The sequence below is a fragment of the Lytechinus pictus genome, chromosome 9 (genome assembly GCF_037042905.1).
Source record: "Lytechinus pictus isolate F3 Inbred chromosome 9, Lp3.0, whole genome shotgun sequence".
Taxonomy (NCBI): Eukaryota; Metazoa; Echinodermata; class Echinoidea; order Temnopleuroida; family Toxopneustidae; genus Lytechinus; species Lytechinus pictus.
This window is the reverse complement of record NC_087253.1, coordinates 20,650,353-20,670,000: the sequence shown is the minus strand read 5'-3', so window position 1 is coordinate 20,670,000 and position 19,648 is coordinate 20,650,353. Positions and strand designations below refer to the sequence as shown.

The window sequence follows — 19,648 nt, the reverse complement described above, 5'->3', positions numbered from 1 at the left end:
TTAAATAAAATAAAATTAAATCCAATTAAATCCAATTCAATTCAATTTAATTCAATTTAATTCAATTTAATCCAATTCAATTCAATCCAATTCAATTCAATTCAATTCAATTTAATTTAATCTAATTTAATTTAATTTAGTTTAATTCAATTCAATTCAATTCATGCATGTGCGTATGGTACAATGATCACAATGTTTAACAAATTAGAAGAATATGAAGGTCAATGCTGGTTTCACGCATTTATTATCAAACAGGACACGACGGAAATTTTAAAATACAAAACTGTTAAATCTACTCCGACACCAATGAAGTTTTATTCAATAAAATAATAATATATTATTATATAATAATAACACAATTACTGATTCTCAAATTATCAAATGTTACCGAATCAGACCTAAAATAGGGTTAATTTGAAACATTACAATGCCAAATTGTATATTCGTTACATTTATATCCGCCGATAGGGGACATTCGCCACATGAAGATACATTGAGGCTTTCACAAAATCGAATTCCCAAGTATAGCTTTAAATGTTACTGCGAAAATTTATTGCTCGTACTGAAAATCCACACATTATACAAAACTTAAACCGATCGTCAAAATTTACCTTATAACTATATTGACATTAATCATAATTTTCAATAAAAAAACAAAGCATATACAAGTATGTTTCATGTTTAAGCACTCCATAAGAATAAATATCATAAACAAAAGGATAACATGAGGATCAACGTAGTATTTTCTAAGTCAAATATAGATTATACATGGAAAATTGTCTTATTTTTAAAAACATGTATATAAACCAAAAAACAACAACATAAAATATCGAAAATTGAAATGTGGGAGACCGCCATCCTTTGCGTAAAGCTTGAAATTGATGGAGGCCTCGAAAGAAAGGGGGAGAGAAATCCAGACTATACGATGAAATAACTATCACACAATTCTGAACCCAAAACCCTATTACAACACTTTTATCTCGAGAAAAATTGGCTAAGAGGGAATGACGCAAACGTAATACCTGCACAATAAGACTAATTGCATTTCTAGTCATTTCGCTTTCATGAAGAAATATGAGTTTGAAATGGAATTGTTTATTTCGCAATTGTTCGGCGGGTGTGCTGTGGCACAATACTGTTCTCTGGCACGTTTAAAACGGATTTATTATCAGATTGGAATGTAACTGACATGTTTTCTATACCAATAAATCGTCTCTGATCAAATATTTTCGAGCTACCATAATGTCACAATACTACTGATAATTGCAATGATTGAATTCTCACAACATGTTAAAACGCATATTGTTTTTTCCCAGAACTAAAATACAATACATACGCAAACAGTGAATACAACGTTCATTTGCTACTTTTCTCTAAAATCTAAATTTCAAATAGTTACGTACTAAATACACCTTTAAAACGAAACAAACAAAACAACACAAATATGAATATTCACGAAATGTATGAAATATCATTTCAGTAAAGACCTTATGCATTGACGTTATCATGCCACCATTTTAGAGGATGAAGCCATAGCCTTGCATGAGATGATGATCTGCAGCTGACGCATATCTGACAACTCTGTCTACGCGTATTCCTATATCCTCTGAGGGAGGGCGCAATGAGATTATGACGTCACATGTATAAGGTAAATTTCAGTAGAGTGATGAAGGCCTTAAACTTCTGCTCGCTACCATGGTGACCGAGATAATGTTTACATGACGACGCATGGTCGGAATTCCCTTGCACTTGACTGTAATGGGTTTATTGATGGGAAAGGGGATCAGGAATAAGGGGAGAGTAAAAACAAAAATAAACAAACAAAAAAGAAAATTTAATAGAAAATTATTAAGAAAAAGAAGAATGAATGAAGAGTTAAAGAAAGAACAAGAGAGAGAGAAAAAAAATAGAGAGGAAAATTTGTTAGAGAAATAATATCAAATGCATGATAAATGTTTTAATATACAAAATAAGCAGCCATGGGGAAAATGAATGATTGAAATAGAGTGTTTAACACCACAATCTTCAAAAGTAAAAGGATAAAAATGACATTAATTAGAAGGAAAAAACTGCCTGAAAATTTCGGTAGTTATGTTGCATTACAGAATATGTTATATAAACTTGAATCTTGAATTTGTGTCACCCGAAAAACTGCCCAGGATGGGAGTACTTGTGACAGTGTGTGTAATATTGTGTGCAAGTATTAGAAGCCAGACAGTTGTGAGGGTGAAGAGTGAAAAGAAGAAGAAAAGCCTGGATGCTTACCTCCACAAATTCATTATTAACGTGCTCTCTCAGTTCATCACACTTGGCCATTACCTAGAGGAATACAGAAAAAAGAGAAATATCGAGCTTACTGGAAGGAAAGACATTATATGCATATTATGACGTGTAATCTCATAGCGCCCTCCATCAGAGGATATCGCGTAAACGGAAATGTCAGAGATGCGCCAGCTGCAGATCAACAACGCATGCTTCGCCCTCTAAGATGGCGGCGCGATGACGTCAATTCACATGGTCTTTGTATATTGGCATGCATTGCTGTGGGCTCCTTGTGGGGAAGGGTTGGTTGGTGTTGGAGTTTAGTTGGCGCTCTTCAATCTGGTAGATTATCTGCGCCAGGTCGTTTCCATGTTGCTTAATTCCCGCTTCAATGTCCTCGGCCGGCGTTAGACTAGTCTGACCTGTCATATAGCGAGGTGCAATATAATTAAGATTAGTTACCTCCACCATTAAATTGTGCATTTTTGTACTTCATAGTATGCAAAATTTTATAAGAAGCTATGTCGAAACACAATTTTAGTAGTCTATAAGAATTAACATCACTAAATATAATCCTCAGAACAAAAGGAAGCGAGAGGGAGAGATGGAGAGAGATCAGTGGAATATTCTTATTCGAATCTCTTTGTTTTTTTCACATAATTCAGGATTACATTATAATCTGCATTTCTTCCCAATAATGTTGCTAGGTCTGATATTGCCGTATTTAATTTCAGGCTTCTTTGCATAGTTCTTCTTTCTCTTTCATATTTATTACAATGTAGTAAAAAATGTTCTATTGTCTCAGGAACCTGACAATGTGAACATAGACCATTTTCATGTTGATTACATTTATACTGATAATAATTCAATTTACATTTTCCAAGTCTTAGCCGGTGAATCATAGTCTCTTCAAATCGAATGAGACCTTGATAACTAATTGTTTCTGCCACGTTGGGTTGGATGCTAAATAAATGTCTTCCTTTAGATGAGGATGCCCATTGAGCCTGCCAGATTTCTTTATAAATCAAAGACATGTGGTTTTTCCATTCCTCTTTGATATATGGAATGTGTAATTCAACTTCTTCTTTTGATGCTCCTTTTTTTGCTAATTGGTCTGCCACTTCGTTCCCGTGAATACCGCAATGGGATGGTATCCATTCAAAGTTGACATAAATATCTGATGATTGTCAAACTTTGATTTTATATAAAGCCGGTCATATTTAGAGAGTCGATCAGACAAATGAAATGTGGGTCATGAACTGCAACTAAATACGTCACAAGGGCGCAAGGGTATTTCATGGGGGGGGGGGGGTGTCGATCGATCGATTGATCGAGAGAGAGAGAGAGAGGGGGGAGAGAGAGTGAAAGGGGGGAGAGAGTGCATTGGAGGGAGAGTTGGTAGAGAGGGAGGGTGGTAGGAACTTATTTAAAAATTGAATATATTACCTCTCCATCTGGGCGGAGCAAGATGGTTTCGGTGCTCAACCCTTTCCCCCAGTTCTGTGTGTCCGAAGAAACGATGTCTGTAGGAGGGTTTTGAACCTTGTTCTCACTTCCTGAGGCCCAGACCGTGACCTCGTGTTCAGGATTCAGTGAGAATCTGTTGTTGAAGGTGTAGGTCGAGACAAGCGCCCCGTCGACGATTCGCTGGAGTTCCCAGCCGCCAATGGACTGGTTCTGTGTGGATAATAGAAGTAAACCCGGGGAGCAAGATAAGTGTGAGGCCATTTTGAGATTATGGACTAGTATGCATGGATAATATTTTAATAATCAAACCGAAGTCTTACCCTAGTTCAACAAGAATCTGTGACCAGTAGCGAACGCATGATTTTCTAAACGGGGGGGGGGGGGGTGAAGCTGAATGAAATGTTGACAACCCCCCCCCCCCCAAAAAAAAAAAGAAAAAAAAAAAGAAAGATCTTCACCAACAACTTTTGGTCGTTTCTTACCCCCCCCAAAAAAAAAGGTCTTCACAATTTTTTTATGGGGGGGGGGGGGGCTTGAACCCCTGTAACCACCCCCTGTCTGAGACTAAATTTTCATGGAATGCTTGGTTTCACAATAGTTTTCCCATATACGCGGCAAAGACAATGTACCAATTAATTTTATTCATTATATTTCCGTATCTTCCTATTGTTTTTCTTTCATGGCAAACTCTTTTTGACAACTTTATGAGACGCAAAATTAGGATAAGTTTTTTTCTTGTTGAATTAAACTGTTAAAACTGTATGGCACTCTATAAAACTGTGTTATAAGTTAACCTAGGTTTAACTAGCTTTAGTGTATCGGTCGTTTGCTAAGGACAGTTCTAGAATGGACTATATACTCAAACGTTATTTTTATTTTTAATGTTGCATGAATATGAGTTTAACATGAATACCTGACTTATCAACGAATCTGACATTTCAAAAGCATGTCATACTTGTACTTAATGATGGAAGATCGTTGAATTTTACATGTAAAATGTGGGCAGGTGGGAAATTTACATCGACCCGACATGGAAACAACAACAACGACAACAATTACAACAACAACAACAACAAAAATGATCATGATCATGATCGAAATGGTTCTTGCCATTTTTTTGCATCGCGATGAAGAATCACTTCTTTCCATTATTGTGCGTGAATAGCACTAGTGCTCAAATTAAGAGGTTGTTGTATAAACTTTCAACTCCAAATGTGTTTTGTTCAATGATTTTTTTAAAGAATATAATATTTCTGTAATCTCTGTAGGTTCATGGTGTTATAATCTATAGAATTTATGATGCTAAACAGGTTACTCACCGAATCAGTCTGGTTGAGCAGTTTGATGAAATTACCATCGCTGTCGGTCTCGACAATGGACACCAGTCCGCTGGTGGTCGATGACCTCGTGACCTGGACTTCATCGTTCACACGACGCCGCTTGGTCGAGGGTTGATTCCGAGGGGGCGAGCTTTCTTGAATAGAATCACTCAATGCAGTTCTCTTCCGTAACCTTCATGGGGGGGGGGGGGGGGTGGATTAAAACAAAACACATGATTGCATTATTATAAACAGTATTATACTTTTAAAAATCTAAATCTCGTGCGATGTACTCGCGCACAGTAAAGGGTATCGAAATTGCGGAAAATCAGGAAAATTAGTATACTTTTCAACCTTGGATACGTAAAAGGGTTTGATGCATAATTTCGGATAGGGGAAGAAACTTGTCTGGGGTACTTTGAGTCCCTCTCAGTGGGACTCTGAGTGGGAAGGATAAATTTCAGGGGCCGTTTCAAGAGTTTGATGACGAGTAAGGTGCACTATATTTCATAATGCAATCTTAACACTATAGGTTTCACACGCCAATTATAGGTGATTGATGAAAGCGTATGCATAATGATTCGCTATCTCGCACTAATTCATGTAAAGGCAATAAATTAACTTCTTCTGTCCAAATGAGGAACAAATACCACTTTGTTTTGGAACTATTTGACGGCGGACGAATAAGGGGGTATTTTACCGTTTCAGGTAACGAATGAAATCTCGTCACGAGGATTTCCCATACAGTTGTTTATTTATTTCCTAAAATGAGTTGGTCGACATATCCTTTCACGTCAGATAGGAAGTCAAATATATTTCCTGTCAGAACTGATAGTAAATATTACTTCCCCTATTTTAATCCATCGTTATGTTTTTTTTCCTGAAATTTATAAACAAAAATTATACAGGTGTGACGTCAGCAGCTATTGTGATCCTAGTTTACCTTGCTACCCCGCCGTCGAGCAGGGCACGGTATGTCGCGATCTCCTTGTCCAAGCTGAGTTTGATCCTCAGGAGGTCGTTGTACTCCCGGACGCGCACGGCCACCATTTCTTTCACCTCCTCGATCTCACGATCACGGGTGCTCAGTGCTTCCATGTGGGCTTCGCGCTCCTTCCGTAGTTGGGCCTCGAGGTCGAGGATACGAGCGACGAGCGTATCGTTCTGGGTAACAAAAATAATTAATATACCAATATACAAGTAGGTGGCATGGTCAATAATGATGATGTAGTGCTAGGACGTTGATGATGATGATGATGAGGAGGAGGAGGAGGATGAAGAGGTGAACGCGATTATGATTGAATCGGGATATATGCCTAATACTCGGGTTTGGTGTAGGTTCGGGGAATTGTACTTTGAGGTGTTTTTTCGTTGTAAAATCATGATGATATAATTATCGTCGTTGTTGTCATCATCACAACATTATCCTCCTCCTTCTTGCCCATCATCATCATTACCATCATGATCATCATGATCATCATCACCATCACCATCATCATCATCATCATCATCATCATCATCATCATCATCATCACCATCACCACCACCACCACCACCATCATCATCATCATCATCATCATCATCACCATCACCATCACCATCATCATCATCATCATCATCATCACCATCATATCTTTCGTTTCATTGTAAATAATAATTTTTCTTTTATCTATATTTGCTATGTCAACCATGCCTATAATTTTATTTTCATTTCCTCACCTGGTCCTTCATGTTGATATCAGCCTTCAGTTTCCTCAGTTCGGAGGCGAATTCACTTACACCGAATCCCTTAATACGAGTCAACAGTCTTGTCAATTCCGTTTCCTGAATTCAAAAGACAAAAGATGGTGGATGCAATCAGGGGCGGATCCAGGATTTTTTAAAGGGGGGGGGGGGGTACATTTTTCGAGGAAAAATTTGACAAGCAAAAAAAAGAAGGAGAAAAAAAGGTCTTCACTCTCAAAAGTGGGGGGGGGGGGACTTCTGTTTTAATGGCATTTTTTTACATTACAAATTTTAATTTTGCTTCTCAAAAGAGGGGGCATGGGCCGGCTTTGCACCCCCCTGGATCCGCCAGTGGATGCAATGATTAACTTTATCCAGATTTCACTTTTTTTCAATTTCAAATACTTCTCGGGGACGGGAAACCAGGGGGCTTGGTGGGGTTCAACCCCCCTCACATTTTTCCAAAACCATGTACAAAACGTGAACATGACCATCTGATTGTGATTTTGTTTTGCATGGTCAGCCCCCCCCCCCCTACTTTAAAAACCGTTCCAAGTCCCCAGCTTTTGACTGCAGTCAGGGAAAGGGCCACAGAGAATACAGCGATATAGGATTCGCACCAACAATTAGGCTAACATGCACTGAATACTTTAAAGATATTTTGCAAAGAAAATATACTATTTGCGATCCCTCGGATATTGTAAGATAATAAAGAAACAAGGGCTTACAATCAGACAATGAATGATTTTGAAGATTGTTAGAAAGGGATAGAGGGAAAGAAAATGACTTCAATCATAATTGGAAGGAGGAAAGAAAGACAGAAGTAAAGGAATAAGTAAACAATGAAAGGAATAAAGAAAGAAAGAAAGACAGAATAAATAAACAAATAAATAAATTAATTAATTAATGTATAAAAAAAAGAAATAAAAATAAACCAAAGAAAGAAAGTAAGAAGGAAACTAAGTAAGAAAAAATGAAAAAAGAAAGAAAGAAATTGAATGATAAAAAAGTAACTCACCTCTGTGACTTGCGCCATCTCTTGCTCTCTAACTTGCCGCAAGTCCTCGAAGAGGGAGACATTCAAGTTATCAATGTACTTCTCCCATTCCCCTTGCAGTGTTTCGTCCCACGCACCTTGTGCTTTCTCGAGTTGCTGTAAAAGAAATCAAGTTTGATTGAAAAAAACCCATCTCTTTAAAGTCTGTGAACATGATTGATTTTCGATACATGAAGTATGAAGAAAAAGTAGTTATTCATTATAATTCATATCATTATTGTTTATGTTTCTCTTGTTAATATTACGATTTTTGTTCAAGAAAAGCGAAAGAAGGATCAGGATATTAAATTATGGCCCCGCTGTAGTTAATACTCATAATGCTTTTGTTTACCACAGTGTCATTTAAAAATCCTATGACTTTAATGAAATATTATTAAAGTCTTGTTGAGCGCATTTTTATCATAATGTATATTCGTACACACGTTTGTATAATCAAAAGTATTCTGTCTCGTGCCACAGGCAACTCGTATTTGAAACTGATAGTATGGAGTATTTTGTACATTCCATTAGATCGATGGGTTATGACGTCTTGTTTTTTATCATGACGTCACACTATTTGTATTATGATGATTACCTTCTTGTAGTACTCTTCCTGTAGTTCAAGGTCTTTCTCAAGGTCACGTATCTTCTTCTCCAGTTGTTTGCGAATGATATCCCCATTCTCAATCTAAAGGGGAAAAAATGGAAGAAAAACAACAGCATCTTGAACACTATTGTTGGGTGAAAAACACCTCGAGTTGGCTAGCTGAATTTTGAAAGCTTTCTCTATGCCATCTACATTCCAAAAAGAATCGGTTTATATAATGGAGTAATTAAAGTTATAGTGTATGATTGGTTAATCTCAGACTATAACTCGATTAATATAATAGTTAGTATGTCCCCGTATGCATGCGTATTGACTCCATATTTATTTTATTTTTTATATATGAAAACAAAATGCAATATAAAATGATAAATATCATTTAATTTTGGCGAGTAGTTTTGACTTTGAAATTTTGTAGATTGATTTAATGATCATTAAATTCTGTTAACTCGAACCAATAACATTGCAAGCATTGGTAAATTTACTGACATATGAAATATAGAAGAATATTCTTATTCATAGAGATATGTCTATGTTATAAAGTATAGCGATAAGTAAGTCAGACGTGAAATCTTGAATCATGCGTAGCATAAATTTATCTATTAATTTCCTTTGAGCCTTTTTTAAATGCATATCATTTGCGCCACTGGATATGCTGGAACATTGAGCCCCAAATAATGTGTATCTTTGCTATTTTTTCTGAACAATTTCATACCTAGACGCTGAGGGTGGGGTTGGTGCCCTCCTCCGACCCCCCCCCCCCTCCTCCAACAAACAATGGCACTGGAAGGGACGTTGTTTGAAATTTTAAGCAACAATGTTAAAGCCCGCCAATCTATTTTTTTTTGTAAATAACAACTTGCTTTTTGGAAAAAAATAGTTTAAACAATTGTTTCAAAGTTTGAAAAAAAGATTAAAATAAGAATCCATATTTTATTGTTCGAAATAGATATGAAATTAAATATTTGACAATACGTTTTCTTTGTTCTTGAAAGCGTTTTGCATCGCTGTGCGGAACTCCTGAGCATCTTTGTCGACGCGTTGGTATAGGTATTATATAACCTTGACTGAGATGCGCATGAATTCATCTGTGATCACGTATCAATTGTTTCCTGCCGTCAATGTAGGCAGGTCAACCATGGAATATATACTGATACCATACTCGAAGGTTCGCCAGGTCTTATTCATATAACTTACTGAAAACAAATACTTATCAGACTGAATAAATTTGAATAAGAGACAACTCTTTGTGTAAAGGAATAAACGCGAACCGTTGTGCCAGCTAGGGGAAGCTGCTGGAGTTACAATATAAGAGTAAACACAGATTATCACGAATATAAAACCATGGCAAAACAAGATAATATCGTAGCCCATTCTACTTTTTTTCATTTTATGTATAACTTATCATCAACTTGTTCAAACTTTAGAAAAAGTGGAATTTAAGAACACGAGTGATAAGTCCGTCGTGAGTTATATCAGTTGGCGATGTATTACATATAATTATTTTCTGTTTCGGTTTTTGTTTCTTTTCCTGTAGGAACTCGTCAGGACAGCATGTTGCTGGTATAACACCACGCTGGAATACTCCGATTTCATAAAAAACATAAAAAACATTTTTGTGGTTATGTTCAGAAGTTAAAAAGTTCAGCCTCCACTTTTTCAAATACTAAAAAGGACAACAGTTTGAAAATTACCATCCAAGCCTAATTATGAATGTTTTTTTTTTTTTTTTTTTCGCAGCTCCCTGCACACTTCCGCCTCAGTCCCCACTTTCAAAACAATTCCGCGGCCCCTGTGTACAGGGTATTGATTATGTACTATTTTCATTACAGTGTGTGAAGCTGTTCCAATCTCATGTGGTAGTGACTGAATAAAATACAATATTTAAAAAAAAATGAATCAAAGTGAATAAAACACCTTTCGGTGAACTCTTTATGAAACAGCAAAGACGCGAACCGAGAATAATTTGATCAAAATACCTGGATGATCATCTACCGTGAAGAGACAATTTGATTGGTTCCTGATCAATGTTTTGAACAAAATGCGCGTGCAACAATGATGCTAATTGGTCGTAAAAATCCGTGTTTTCTTTGGAGCTCTAATGATAATAGAAGCCCAGAGCACGATGAAAAGACATTTGGCTGAGCCTGACGTGGTGCAATTGGGGAGGGGGGGGGACCTATCCTGAAGGCAGAAGGCACTATATAACAATTTGGAAGTTATACCTTTTAAAAAGTTGTATGTATTCACCTTCTTATTAATTGATTAAATCAATCATTGGATTATTTTACTTAAACTTACATCGAGCTTGGCAGATTTCATTTGTTTGTCTTTGTTGTTCAAATCCGATTTGACACGGTTAAGTTCATCCTCCAGGTACCGGATCCGGGTATCTTTCTCGGATATCCGAGGCTCGAGATCAGCTAAACGTTTCCTTGCCTCGTTCCGTTCTTTCTCAGCAGACTTCAATCTGAAAACGATGGAATATCAGTATTGATAATCAATTATCAATTAGTGTAAAGAATACAGTGCAACACGGTATGTGCCACAGTGTTGAACACAAAGTTTTATCACGTTCACACTGTTATATTTTAACTTCGTAAGGGTGAGAATCACCACTTCACATAGCATGCATAGCCCACAATGTGAACACACAACGAATACTTACACTGTTGCAAAGGTGTGTCCACAGTGTGAATTTCTGTTCACACTGTTCAGTTGATCATTTTAATAGTGTGAAGTACATCTGGAAACAGCCAATAATGTGAACACACAATGTCTACATTCACACTTTTGCAGAGATGTCCACAGTCCCTCGGAGAGGACCTTAAGCCGTCGGTCCTCTGATTGCTTGCTTGCTTACACGCATTCATGCTTTCTTAGCAATCAGGTAAAAAACACACACCACCAAATCACCATGAAGAGCATACAGAAGTTTTGGGTCATTTATCTTTACAGTAAACAATCAAATTGAGAAAAAAAAATACCAGTAAGTCGTCGCCCCCCTCCCCCACTCACTCATGAAAAAATAATTAGCGACACGACATTTTCTCCTGCGATAATTGCTCCGGGCTCCATTTTGTCTAAGATGTAGAGTTAGGTTAAGGGTTTCCAATATAGGTTTTATGTTAGGTTTAGTGGAATTTAGAGCGGAACATTTATCGCGGGAACAAATGTCATGGGACCCCCAATATATATATATATATATGAAATTATAGAAATCTTTACGCCGCAAATACGTAGAAAATGATGAACAAAAGTGAAAACAACAGCCATCTATGTAACTGGTATAGATTCTTACCTTGGAGCTATGTCAGACAATTCACTTTTATATTTGGCACGCTCTCTCTCAAGCCTATCTCTCTCATCGGCGTGAAGTTTTCTGGCGTCCGCCAACTCCTTCTCGAAGATCTCCCGGATCTCCGTGATCGCCGTATTCCTCGCCTCCGTGATCGAGATGTCGAGGATCTGAGCCCTGCCGCTGTCCAGATTGAGCTCGTTGACGAGATCGATGTACTCCGCTAGACGATCGTTCAGTGTCACCATTTCCTCGCGTTCGTTTTCTTCTCGGACGAACGATCTCGACGACGATGACGACGTCGACCTCCGACTGGACGATGTCGAAGTACGCGTCGCCATCCTGGATGTTGAGAAGGTCGATGTGCTGACGGGACTCGGGAGCGATGATGAGGCGTCCCCTGCCTCTTCAGACGAACCGGTAGCTGAGTGGGACGTCGAAACGAAACGGGGCGTTGACGACATCACCCTACTCGTTTTCTTCTCCACAACGCGTTTATGCTGCTTCTTCATCATGGTGGGGGTGTAAACTAGCTTAGGATAGGATGTAAATCGCAAGGTCCTTTGGTATGATTGCCTCAAATTCCGCTTTCAAATAGTTTTGTTAGAAGGTTCCTAGTTTTATGACCTAAATACGCGTTACCTTAATTATCCCGGCATCCAGCGTCCATGTACTGTAGGTGAACTGTGCACAGGGGAGACTGGAGTACGTGGTGTATGCTGTCACACCCACTGAATTGTTGGTATATACACAAAGCTTTGCAGCCTTCATAAATTAATATGAATTCAAGTGGAATCAATACGACTTCAATGTCATCACCATTCATAAACTACACCATCATCCGTTGCGTGCCCTACATGATATCCTGGAATCGGAATTGTACAGCGCGCCTACGCAAATACCAGTGAATAGTAGATGCTATTCCATGTGGAATAGATTTTTTTCCTAACTGATATTTTCTGTCTCCATCATTGTAATCCGTGGCGGTAACGCGGGATGGGGGCAGGGGCGACTACCCCTGTGATTTTTCAAATATTAAAATAGGGGGATCTGAGGGAGAAAGGGGAAATAAGAGGGAAGAACAGTATGAAAAGTAAAGGTGTGGGCCGAGTTACTCTGTAATAACTCTGTGATTCAATTTAGAAAAATAAAAAATGACGTCAGCTTATACTAGATAGTCGTGACCCTCTGTCTAAATAACATGACACCGCCCCCTGATTATAGTTCAAGCACCCAGCTGTTGGTAATAATCAGACCTGATTGGTTGATTGATATCATAATAACTCACCCACGTACTATTTCTGTCTCCGTGGGTCAGTTGTATTGATATGAATATTAAATTTAGAAATGATATAATAAGATACGTTTAACGGTCATCATGTACAAGACTTGGGGGGAAATAACGGCGGAACAATGATTTCTACTGATGATGAAGGGGAGGACTCGGACAGAAGGGGGGGGGGGGTACAAGGGATGGTTAGATCATGTACCAAGTTTCATGTAATAACAATAGAAATAATCATCTTCTGGTCATCTAGCCGCAACACCTCCAAACCCCGAAAATATAGTGTTACCCAACCTGATTGTAAAGTAATGTGAACTTGAGACCGGGCGCCGCTTCATGTTTTTTTTTTTCGTTGACTTCTAAATCAACGTATTTGCCCAAAGGCGTTGATCAAACATGGGTTACCACGAAGTATGTAGATTCAAAGTAATGTTATTAACATATCGATTAAATTTGGTGAAAATGCTTCAAACGACTTGAAAAAGAGGCTAGCAAAATCAAGATTAAAGATATAAAAATCTTATTGGATATGTGACGTCACTTGTGTGGTGCTTTAATATACATCATAAAACCTATTCGTCTACTTTCACTTTCTTTCACGTAAAATATATGACCGAAAGATGTGTGAAATGATGTATCTTATAACATTATATTCAATGCCAAGTGGAACGCTGGAAAATGGCCAGTTTATGAAATTATGGTTACAGAAATGCGAGTCTGAAGCTCGACTCTCGTCAAACTTTCATCAATACGTTTCCCATATTTTCTGCATTTATCAAGTAGGCCTACAAGTTTACTGCTTTGTCAAGTAGGTTGAATGGTTAAATCAGTTAAATGAGAGAAAAAACATCAATTATTAACATAATTATATAAATATAGCAATATCAAAAATAAAATTTTGGCGAACATGCATCAAAGAACAATAAAATAATAGATTTTTAGAGTTTTTATTTTGTGGCGTCACATGCGATAGGCAACTACCATTATGTTATGTGATATATACCGTACATTATAAACAAAATGTTGATCATTAAAAATTTATTTACATGTGCATGCATTGGATACGACACCGGACACATCGTTTCCATATACGCACAAAATAGAGGAAGAAAAACATTTAAATCATTTTTACTACACGATATATGGCGAAGCTGCTCGCATATAAACGCTACAAATCAAGAAATTCAAATAACTTTTTCAATCTTTGATAGATTTTCCTCGAACTAGGACCTATATATTTTTTGTATCACTTTCTTGGCATTTTTACAATCAACTTCTTTTCAGGTTGAACATATCTGCTCCCCCTTTTCAGGTTGACCCCCTTAAGATTTGAGTTTCTCATGGAAGACGAGCTCCAAGCATTGATGCAAGTGAAGTAGTTGACCGACAGGTACGAGGGCCATCCTGGCTATCTCAAATTGAGTGAAGATAATATTACTTTTTTTGAGGTAGATCAATAACACTTCTTACATTACCCCCCCCCTTTTACACATATACCCATACTGCGTGTATTCACTTGATATATTAGCAGATCAAATCGGTATATGAACACACCCTAAGCCTTATACCTCAGTCACATTTGCTCTTTGGCGGCCGTATGGCGAGTCGAAAACAACCATTTTTACATTTATTGTGTACCAGCTTAATATACTGATATATAGGAGGTTTTAATAAAAAATGAATAAATTGGCTGTTTTCGATTCGCCGTATACGGCCGCCGTAGAGCAAATGTGTCTGGGGTATAACTGGCTTTAGACAGAATGGTAAATAGTTGATTCATTGTAATTGGCAATTAGATTAAATGGCTAGTAGAAGAACTGGTTGTAGATGAACAATATGATCAAACCATGTGGGATGAAACCAAACAGAGAGGAGACAAAGTGGAAGTTGAACAAGTGACAGTTGGCAACTACATCTTCTTCTTCTTTGAGAGGGCGAATATTTAGTAGTATCGAGTCCGGAATCGATTTTGATTTGCAATAGGGTATGCGTACACATAGTATAAACTAGCAGACTGCATCGTCTGCGTAAACCAAATGAGCGAACATGTTCTTCCTCTTCTTCTCTTTCTTCTCCTCCTCCTCCTTGTTCTTGTTGTTCTTCTTCTTCTCCTTCTTCTCTTCCTCCTCCTTCTTCTTATTCTTCTTTCTCTTCTCCCCCTCCTTCTCCTCCTTCTTCTTTTTCTTCTTCTCCTTCACCTTCTCCTCCTCCTTCTTCCTCAATTATACATCTTGCCATCATGTAAGGTCATTGTTCGTCTTTCTTTTTGTGTAATACCAATTTTCCTATTACCATTAATTTGAACAATTAAAACACAGCGAGAGAAGAAAGGATAATAAGTTATAGGACTAGAAATCAAATTCCAATTGGAAATAAGTACAATAGCTATAGTAGCTAGCTCACTATGAAAACCCTACAAACAAAGAATCAACCAACCAAACCACAAAACCTTTTCGTAACAGCTTGAATCATGGAGCTATTAGCTTCATGCTTGAATCATGATAGCCTGTAGGTTCCACGAGCCTAATTACATCAGGAGGGCTAAAGATATTCGTTCGACCCAACCTATTCGAATTTTTGTCAATTTGATATTGCTGATTGACAAAAATGTATAAAAGTGATTCAAAATCTAACACTGATTCGAGAAATGGTAACTTCTGAACTTACTTCGCCCAAATTGGGAAGATAAATAAGTGACTTGGAACTATTTTTTGACTGGCGGAATAATTAGGGGTATTTTAGTGTTTCAGTTGATGAATTTGATCGATTCATAGTTAGCTTCATAAATGGCGATTTATTTTTAAAATGAGCTGGCTACGGTATCCTTTCCTGGTCAGATTTGGAATGTCAGATATATATCCTATCCATTGGTAGTAAACATTCCACCCTCTAATTTCACATTTATTTTTTTATGAATTTTTCAAAAGTGCCATTTTAACACACAAGTCTATGGGGAATGTTTTACGCGCGTGACACCTGTACCACTGAACAGTTCAGTGGCCTGTACCAGATGAACCGGATATGAACGCTGTAGGTAACTTCCGGGATAGCTTCTCAGACGCGCTTTGTATGCTTATAGTCTGAGGAAAATGATACTCTTAATTTCTGGATGATTTGTTACACATTTTGAGAGTCGGAGAAAGACATCTGCTTGTTTTCCGGAGTAAGCAGGAATGGTACAGTGCCTTGCAAAATCCTTTATAGGCCTATATGTTCATTATTTTAAGGTATATAGAATGGCAAGTTTTGAATTGCTGTATGTCAAAAGAATTCGGCTTGCACTTCGTGCCCGCAAAATTTGTTTAAAGGGAGAGAGAGAGGGGGGGGGGGGAGAGAATGGAGGGGGGGGGGGAGAAAACATGTTATTTGTTTGCAAACACTTCTTAAACTGTTTCCCTTTCTGGCCAGTATTATCACATAAAAACAAATTTGCTCGCGCTTGTCGTTCGTATTATTCGTACAGATTATGCAACTGAACTCGTCCATAATCACAACAAACATGACAAATAGTGCATGTAGAATTATCTGTTTCAGGTCAGTATATGAGCATACACTCAAAGTACGCTTCGCGCTCGTATTGTTCATATCGATCTTATGAGATACAAGATATAATTTTAGCTTTTGGCCCTTTGTGCTACCAATCAGGGGAGATGTGGATTAAATCGTCTTTCACTCCCCCGGTCATTAATATTTCTTGTATTTGTATTAGTATTAGGAGCTTAATGAATATCAAAAGTATATATAGTAGGGCAACTTTGGATTAAGAAAGAAGATTAATTTGGATTAATAAAAAAGTATAAATAGAATATAGCGATGTAAATCATTAAAAAAAAATTTGGAAGCTTCCGAAACAATGGGTCTGTATTGGAAATATATGTTGAATTAGTGATCATTCTTTTTGTACGTTTTGGCAATAAAAAATATTTTTGTTATAAAAACGATGATGTGCTTCTCTATAGTATATTATAATATGTTATGGATAAGGCAAGATCATCATCATCATCATCATCATCATCATCTGTTAAAGTACAGTCCACCAGGTTGGTGTATCATCGTACTTGTAGAATTATGCAGATCATTGGGTTATATAGATTAATGCGAATTTATGGTGATTAATTTCAAGTCTATTCATATTCATGAAACAAACGGTACGTGATATCTTGTAAATGTCATTTATATTGTCTTTCCAAGCAAGGTTAATGTCAATCTTAACACCAAGGAAATTTAAAGAAGTTTCAGTGTTTATTAATTTGTTATTGATGGGAAACCTATATCTTCATTATCATTTTTGTTTTCTTAAATTATGATAGTGTTGCTTTCCAAATTTATCAATAATTTGTTGACAAGAATAATGAATATACTTCTTACGCACGTTTTGGCATTAAAACACCTTGCTTGACAAGCCATACATTGGATTTTCCTCATACACCATTTTGGCATTTTCCAATCCAAAATTATGCATATTTTGAGTAAAATTGTCTCTTCCACCTTCTTTCTTATATGTGAAAATGCATATTTTACACTTTCGTTACCTCCTTTTTAACTTTAAAACATTAAAACAAAACATAAAACAGAAGTACTTTTTATCTATTAAGCAAAATGATTACGAACTCCCTGATAGGAGATGCTTTCCATCCGATAAGAACTCTTTTACAACTAGATAGAGAAGAGATTAAACCTTTTAAAGGACAAGTCCACCCCAACAAAAACTTGATTTGAATAAAAAGAGAAAAATCCAACAAGCATAACGCTGAAAATTTCATCAAAATCGGATGTAAAATGAGAAAGTTATTAAAGTTTCGCTTCATTTCACAAACAGTTATATGCACATCTCGGTCGGTATGCAAATGAGGGAACTGATGACATCACTCACTCACTATTTCTTTTGTATTATATTATATGAAATATGAAATATTTTGATTTTCTCGTCATTATCATGTGAATTGAAGTTATATTCCTCCCTGAACACGTGGAATTCCATTATTTTAACATTTTGTGGTTCAGGCAAGGAAGTCCTAATTGTCAAATTCGTAAAAAATTGAAATATTGTATAATTCAAACAATAAAAAACAAAAGAAATAGTGAGTGAGTGATATCATCGACTCTCTCATTTGGATGTAACTGACTCGTTCATATAACTATTTTGTGAAAAATAAGCGAAACTTTGAAATGTCACAACTTTCTTATTTTACATCCGATTTTGATGAAATTTTGAGCATTGTGCTTGTCTGATTTTTCTCTATTGATTCAAATCAACATTTTTCTGAGGTGGACTTGACCTTTAAGTATACTGACAGACGAAGGTGCAATCATGGTTACACGGGCCTAATAACAACTGGCAGGCAAATTATATTCATTCGAGCCAACCCATTCTAATTTTTTAAATTTGATATTGCTATATGATTGACAATTTAACACTGATTCTAGGGAGGGTACCTACTGAACCTCCTTTTTTCCAAAGTGGAAAGATATATCACCACTTTGGAACTATTTTTTAACTGGCGGAAGAATTAGGGACATTTCACTCTCTCAAGTGATGAATTTGATCCTGTCAGGTGTAGTCTTCATAAATGCCGATTTATTTTTAAAATGAGCCGGTCGAGGTACCCTATTCTGGTCAGATATGGAATGTCAGACAAATATCCTCGAATTTCCTCCTTATTTTTTATGATTTTTTTTAAAGTGTCTCTTTAACACACGAGTCTATGGGAAATGAAATTGGCCTGTGATACCTCATGTGCACTGTGCAGTCGTTTGACACAGAGGGCGTTTCAGGATTTACAAGGAGGTAGATAGTAAGTCTTAATCAATTACTTTTTCATGCTATATACATGTAGTACTTGCAAATGCAATATCTAATTATCTCAATGCAGTGTGCAATATAGGTCGTGCTATGTCTTGCCCCCCTCCCCCCCTCCCGCTGCCTCCCGTTCTCTCCGGGGGTAATCTCCCCTCTCTATTCTCTCTCGTCTCCCTGCTCTTCGTGCCTATTTTTCTCTCTCTTCACACTGACACATTGTTTCACCATCTTGTTTGGTAAGCGCGGGGGAGGAGAAGAAGACTCGTTTATAGGATTTTTGTTTGTTGATGTCATGTATATTTGTTTGTAATGGTGCTCTAGTTCTTTATAATTGCCGTTTATACTTTCGTATGCCTTTCACTCGTGTATTTTTCAATGGTGTCATGAAATATATGTAAATCCCTAAACAGATTTCCTTTATGGACTTGAATGAATTAAATTGAATTGAATGGCTTAAGATTACATAATAACATAAGACTCATATAATAAAACATTGTTTTATACATGTACATATTCGGGGGGGGGGGGATGTTACTATCGTTTAAGTTAAACAACTATTTCTGAGCCAATATTACACAGTACATTCATAAATCTCTTTTAACGAGCCTCTTAATAGATTTTTGATATCAAAGCATGTTTTGTAGGCATATAGTAGACAAGGAAAACATTTTCCTTATTACCATTACAGTCTCGAAGTCGAAGGTCGTTTATTTTTTTTACAACTATACCAATATAACACTGCCCCGGATTTAGAACGGTTAGCAAAATTCATTTTCTTCAATATTACAGCCATTATGACTTACATACAATATTTGAAACCGGAGACATAGTTTGATATTACACAACATGGAA

The 19,648-nt window shown here is 36.9% G+C and overlaps 1 protein-coding gene across 1 annotated transcript; it reads right to left on the bottom strand.

Moving 5' to 3' along the window:
- Positions 1 to 532: 532 nt before the first annotated feature.
- LOC129268688 (lamin-B1-like) lies at positions 533 to 12,576 on the bottom strand. The gene is made up of 10 exons (XM_054906214.2): positions 11,715 to 12,576; positions 10,715 to 10,883; positions 8,405 to 8,497; positions 7,792 to 7,926; positions 6,768 to 6,872; positions 5,992 to 6,212; positions 5,049 to 5,241; positions 3,709 to 3,939; positions 2,266 to 2,319; positions 533 to 1,753 (listed from the first exon to the last, which is right to left on the bottom strand). The coding sequence occupies exons 1-10, from the start codon at positions 12,224 to 12,226 to the stop codon at positions 1,715 to 1,717; spliced, it is 1,752 nt and encodes a 583-aa protein (XP_054762189.2). The 5' UTR covers positions 12,227 to 12,576; the 3' UTR covers positions 533 to 1,714.
- Positions 12,577 to 19,648: the final 7,072 nt, after the last annotated feature.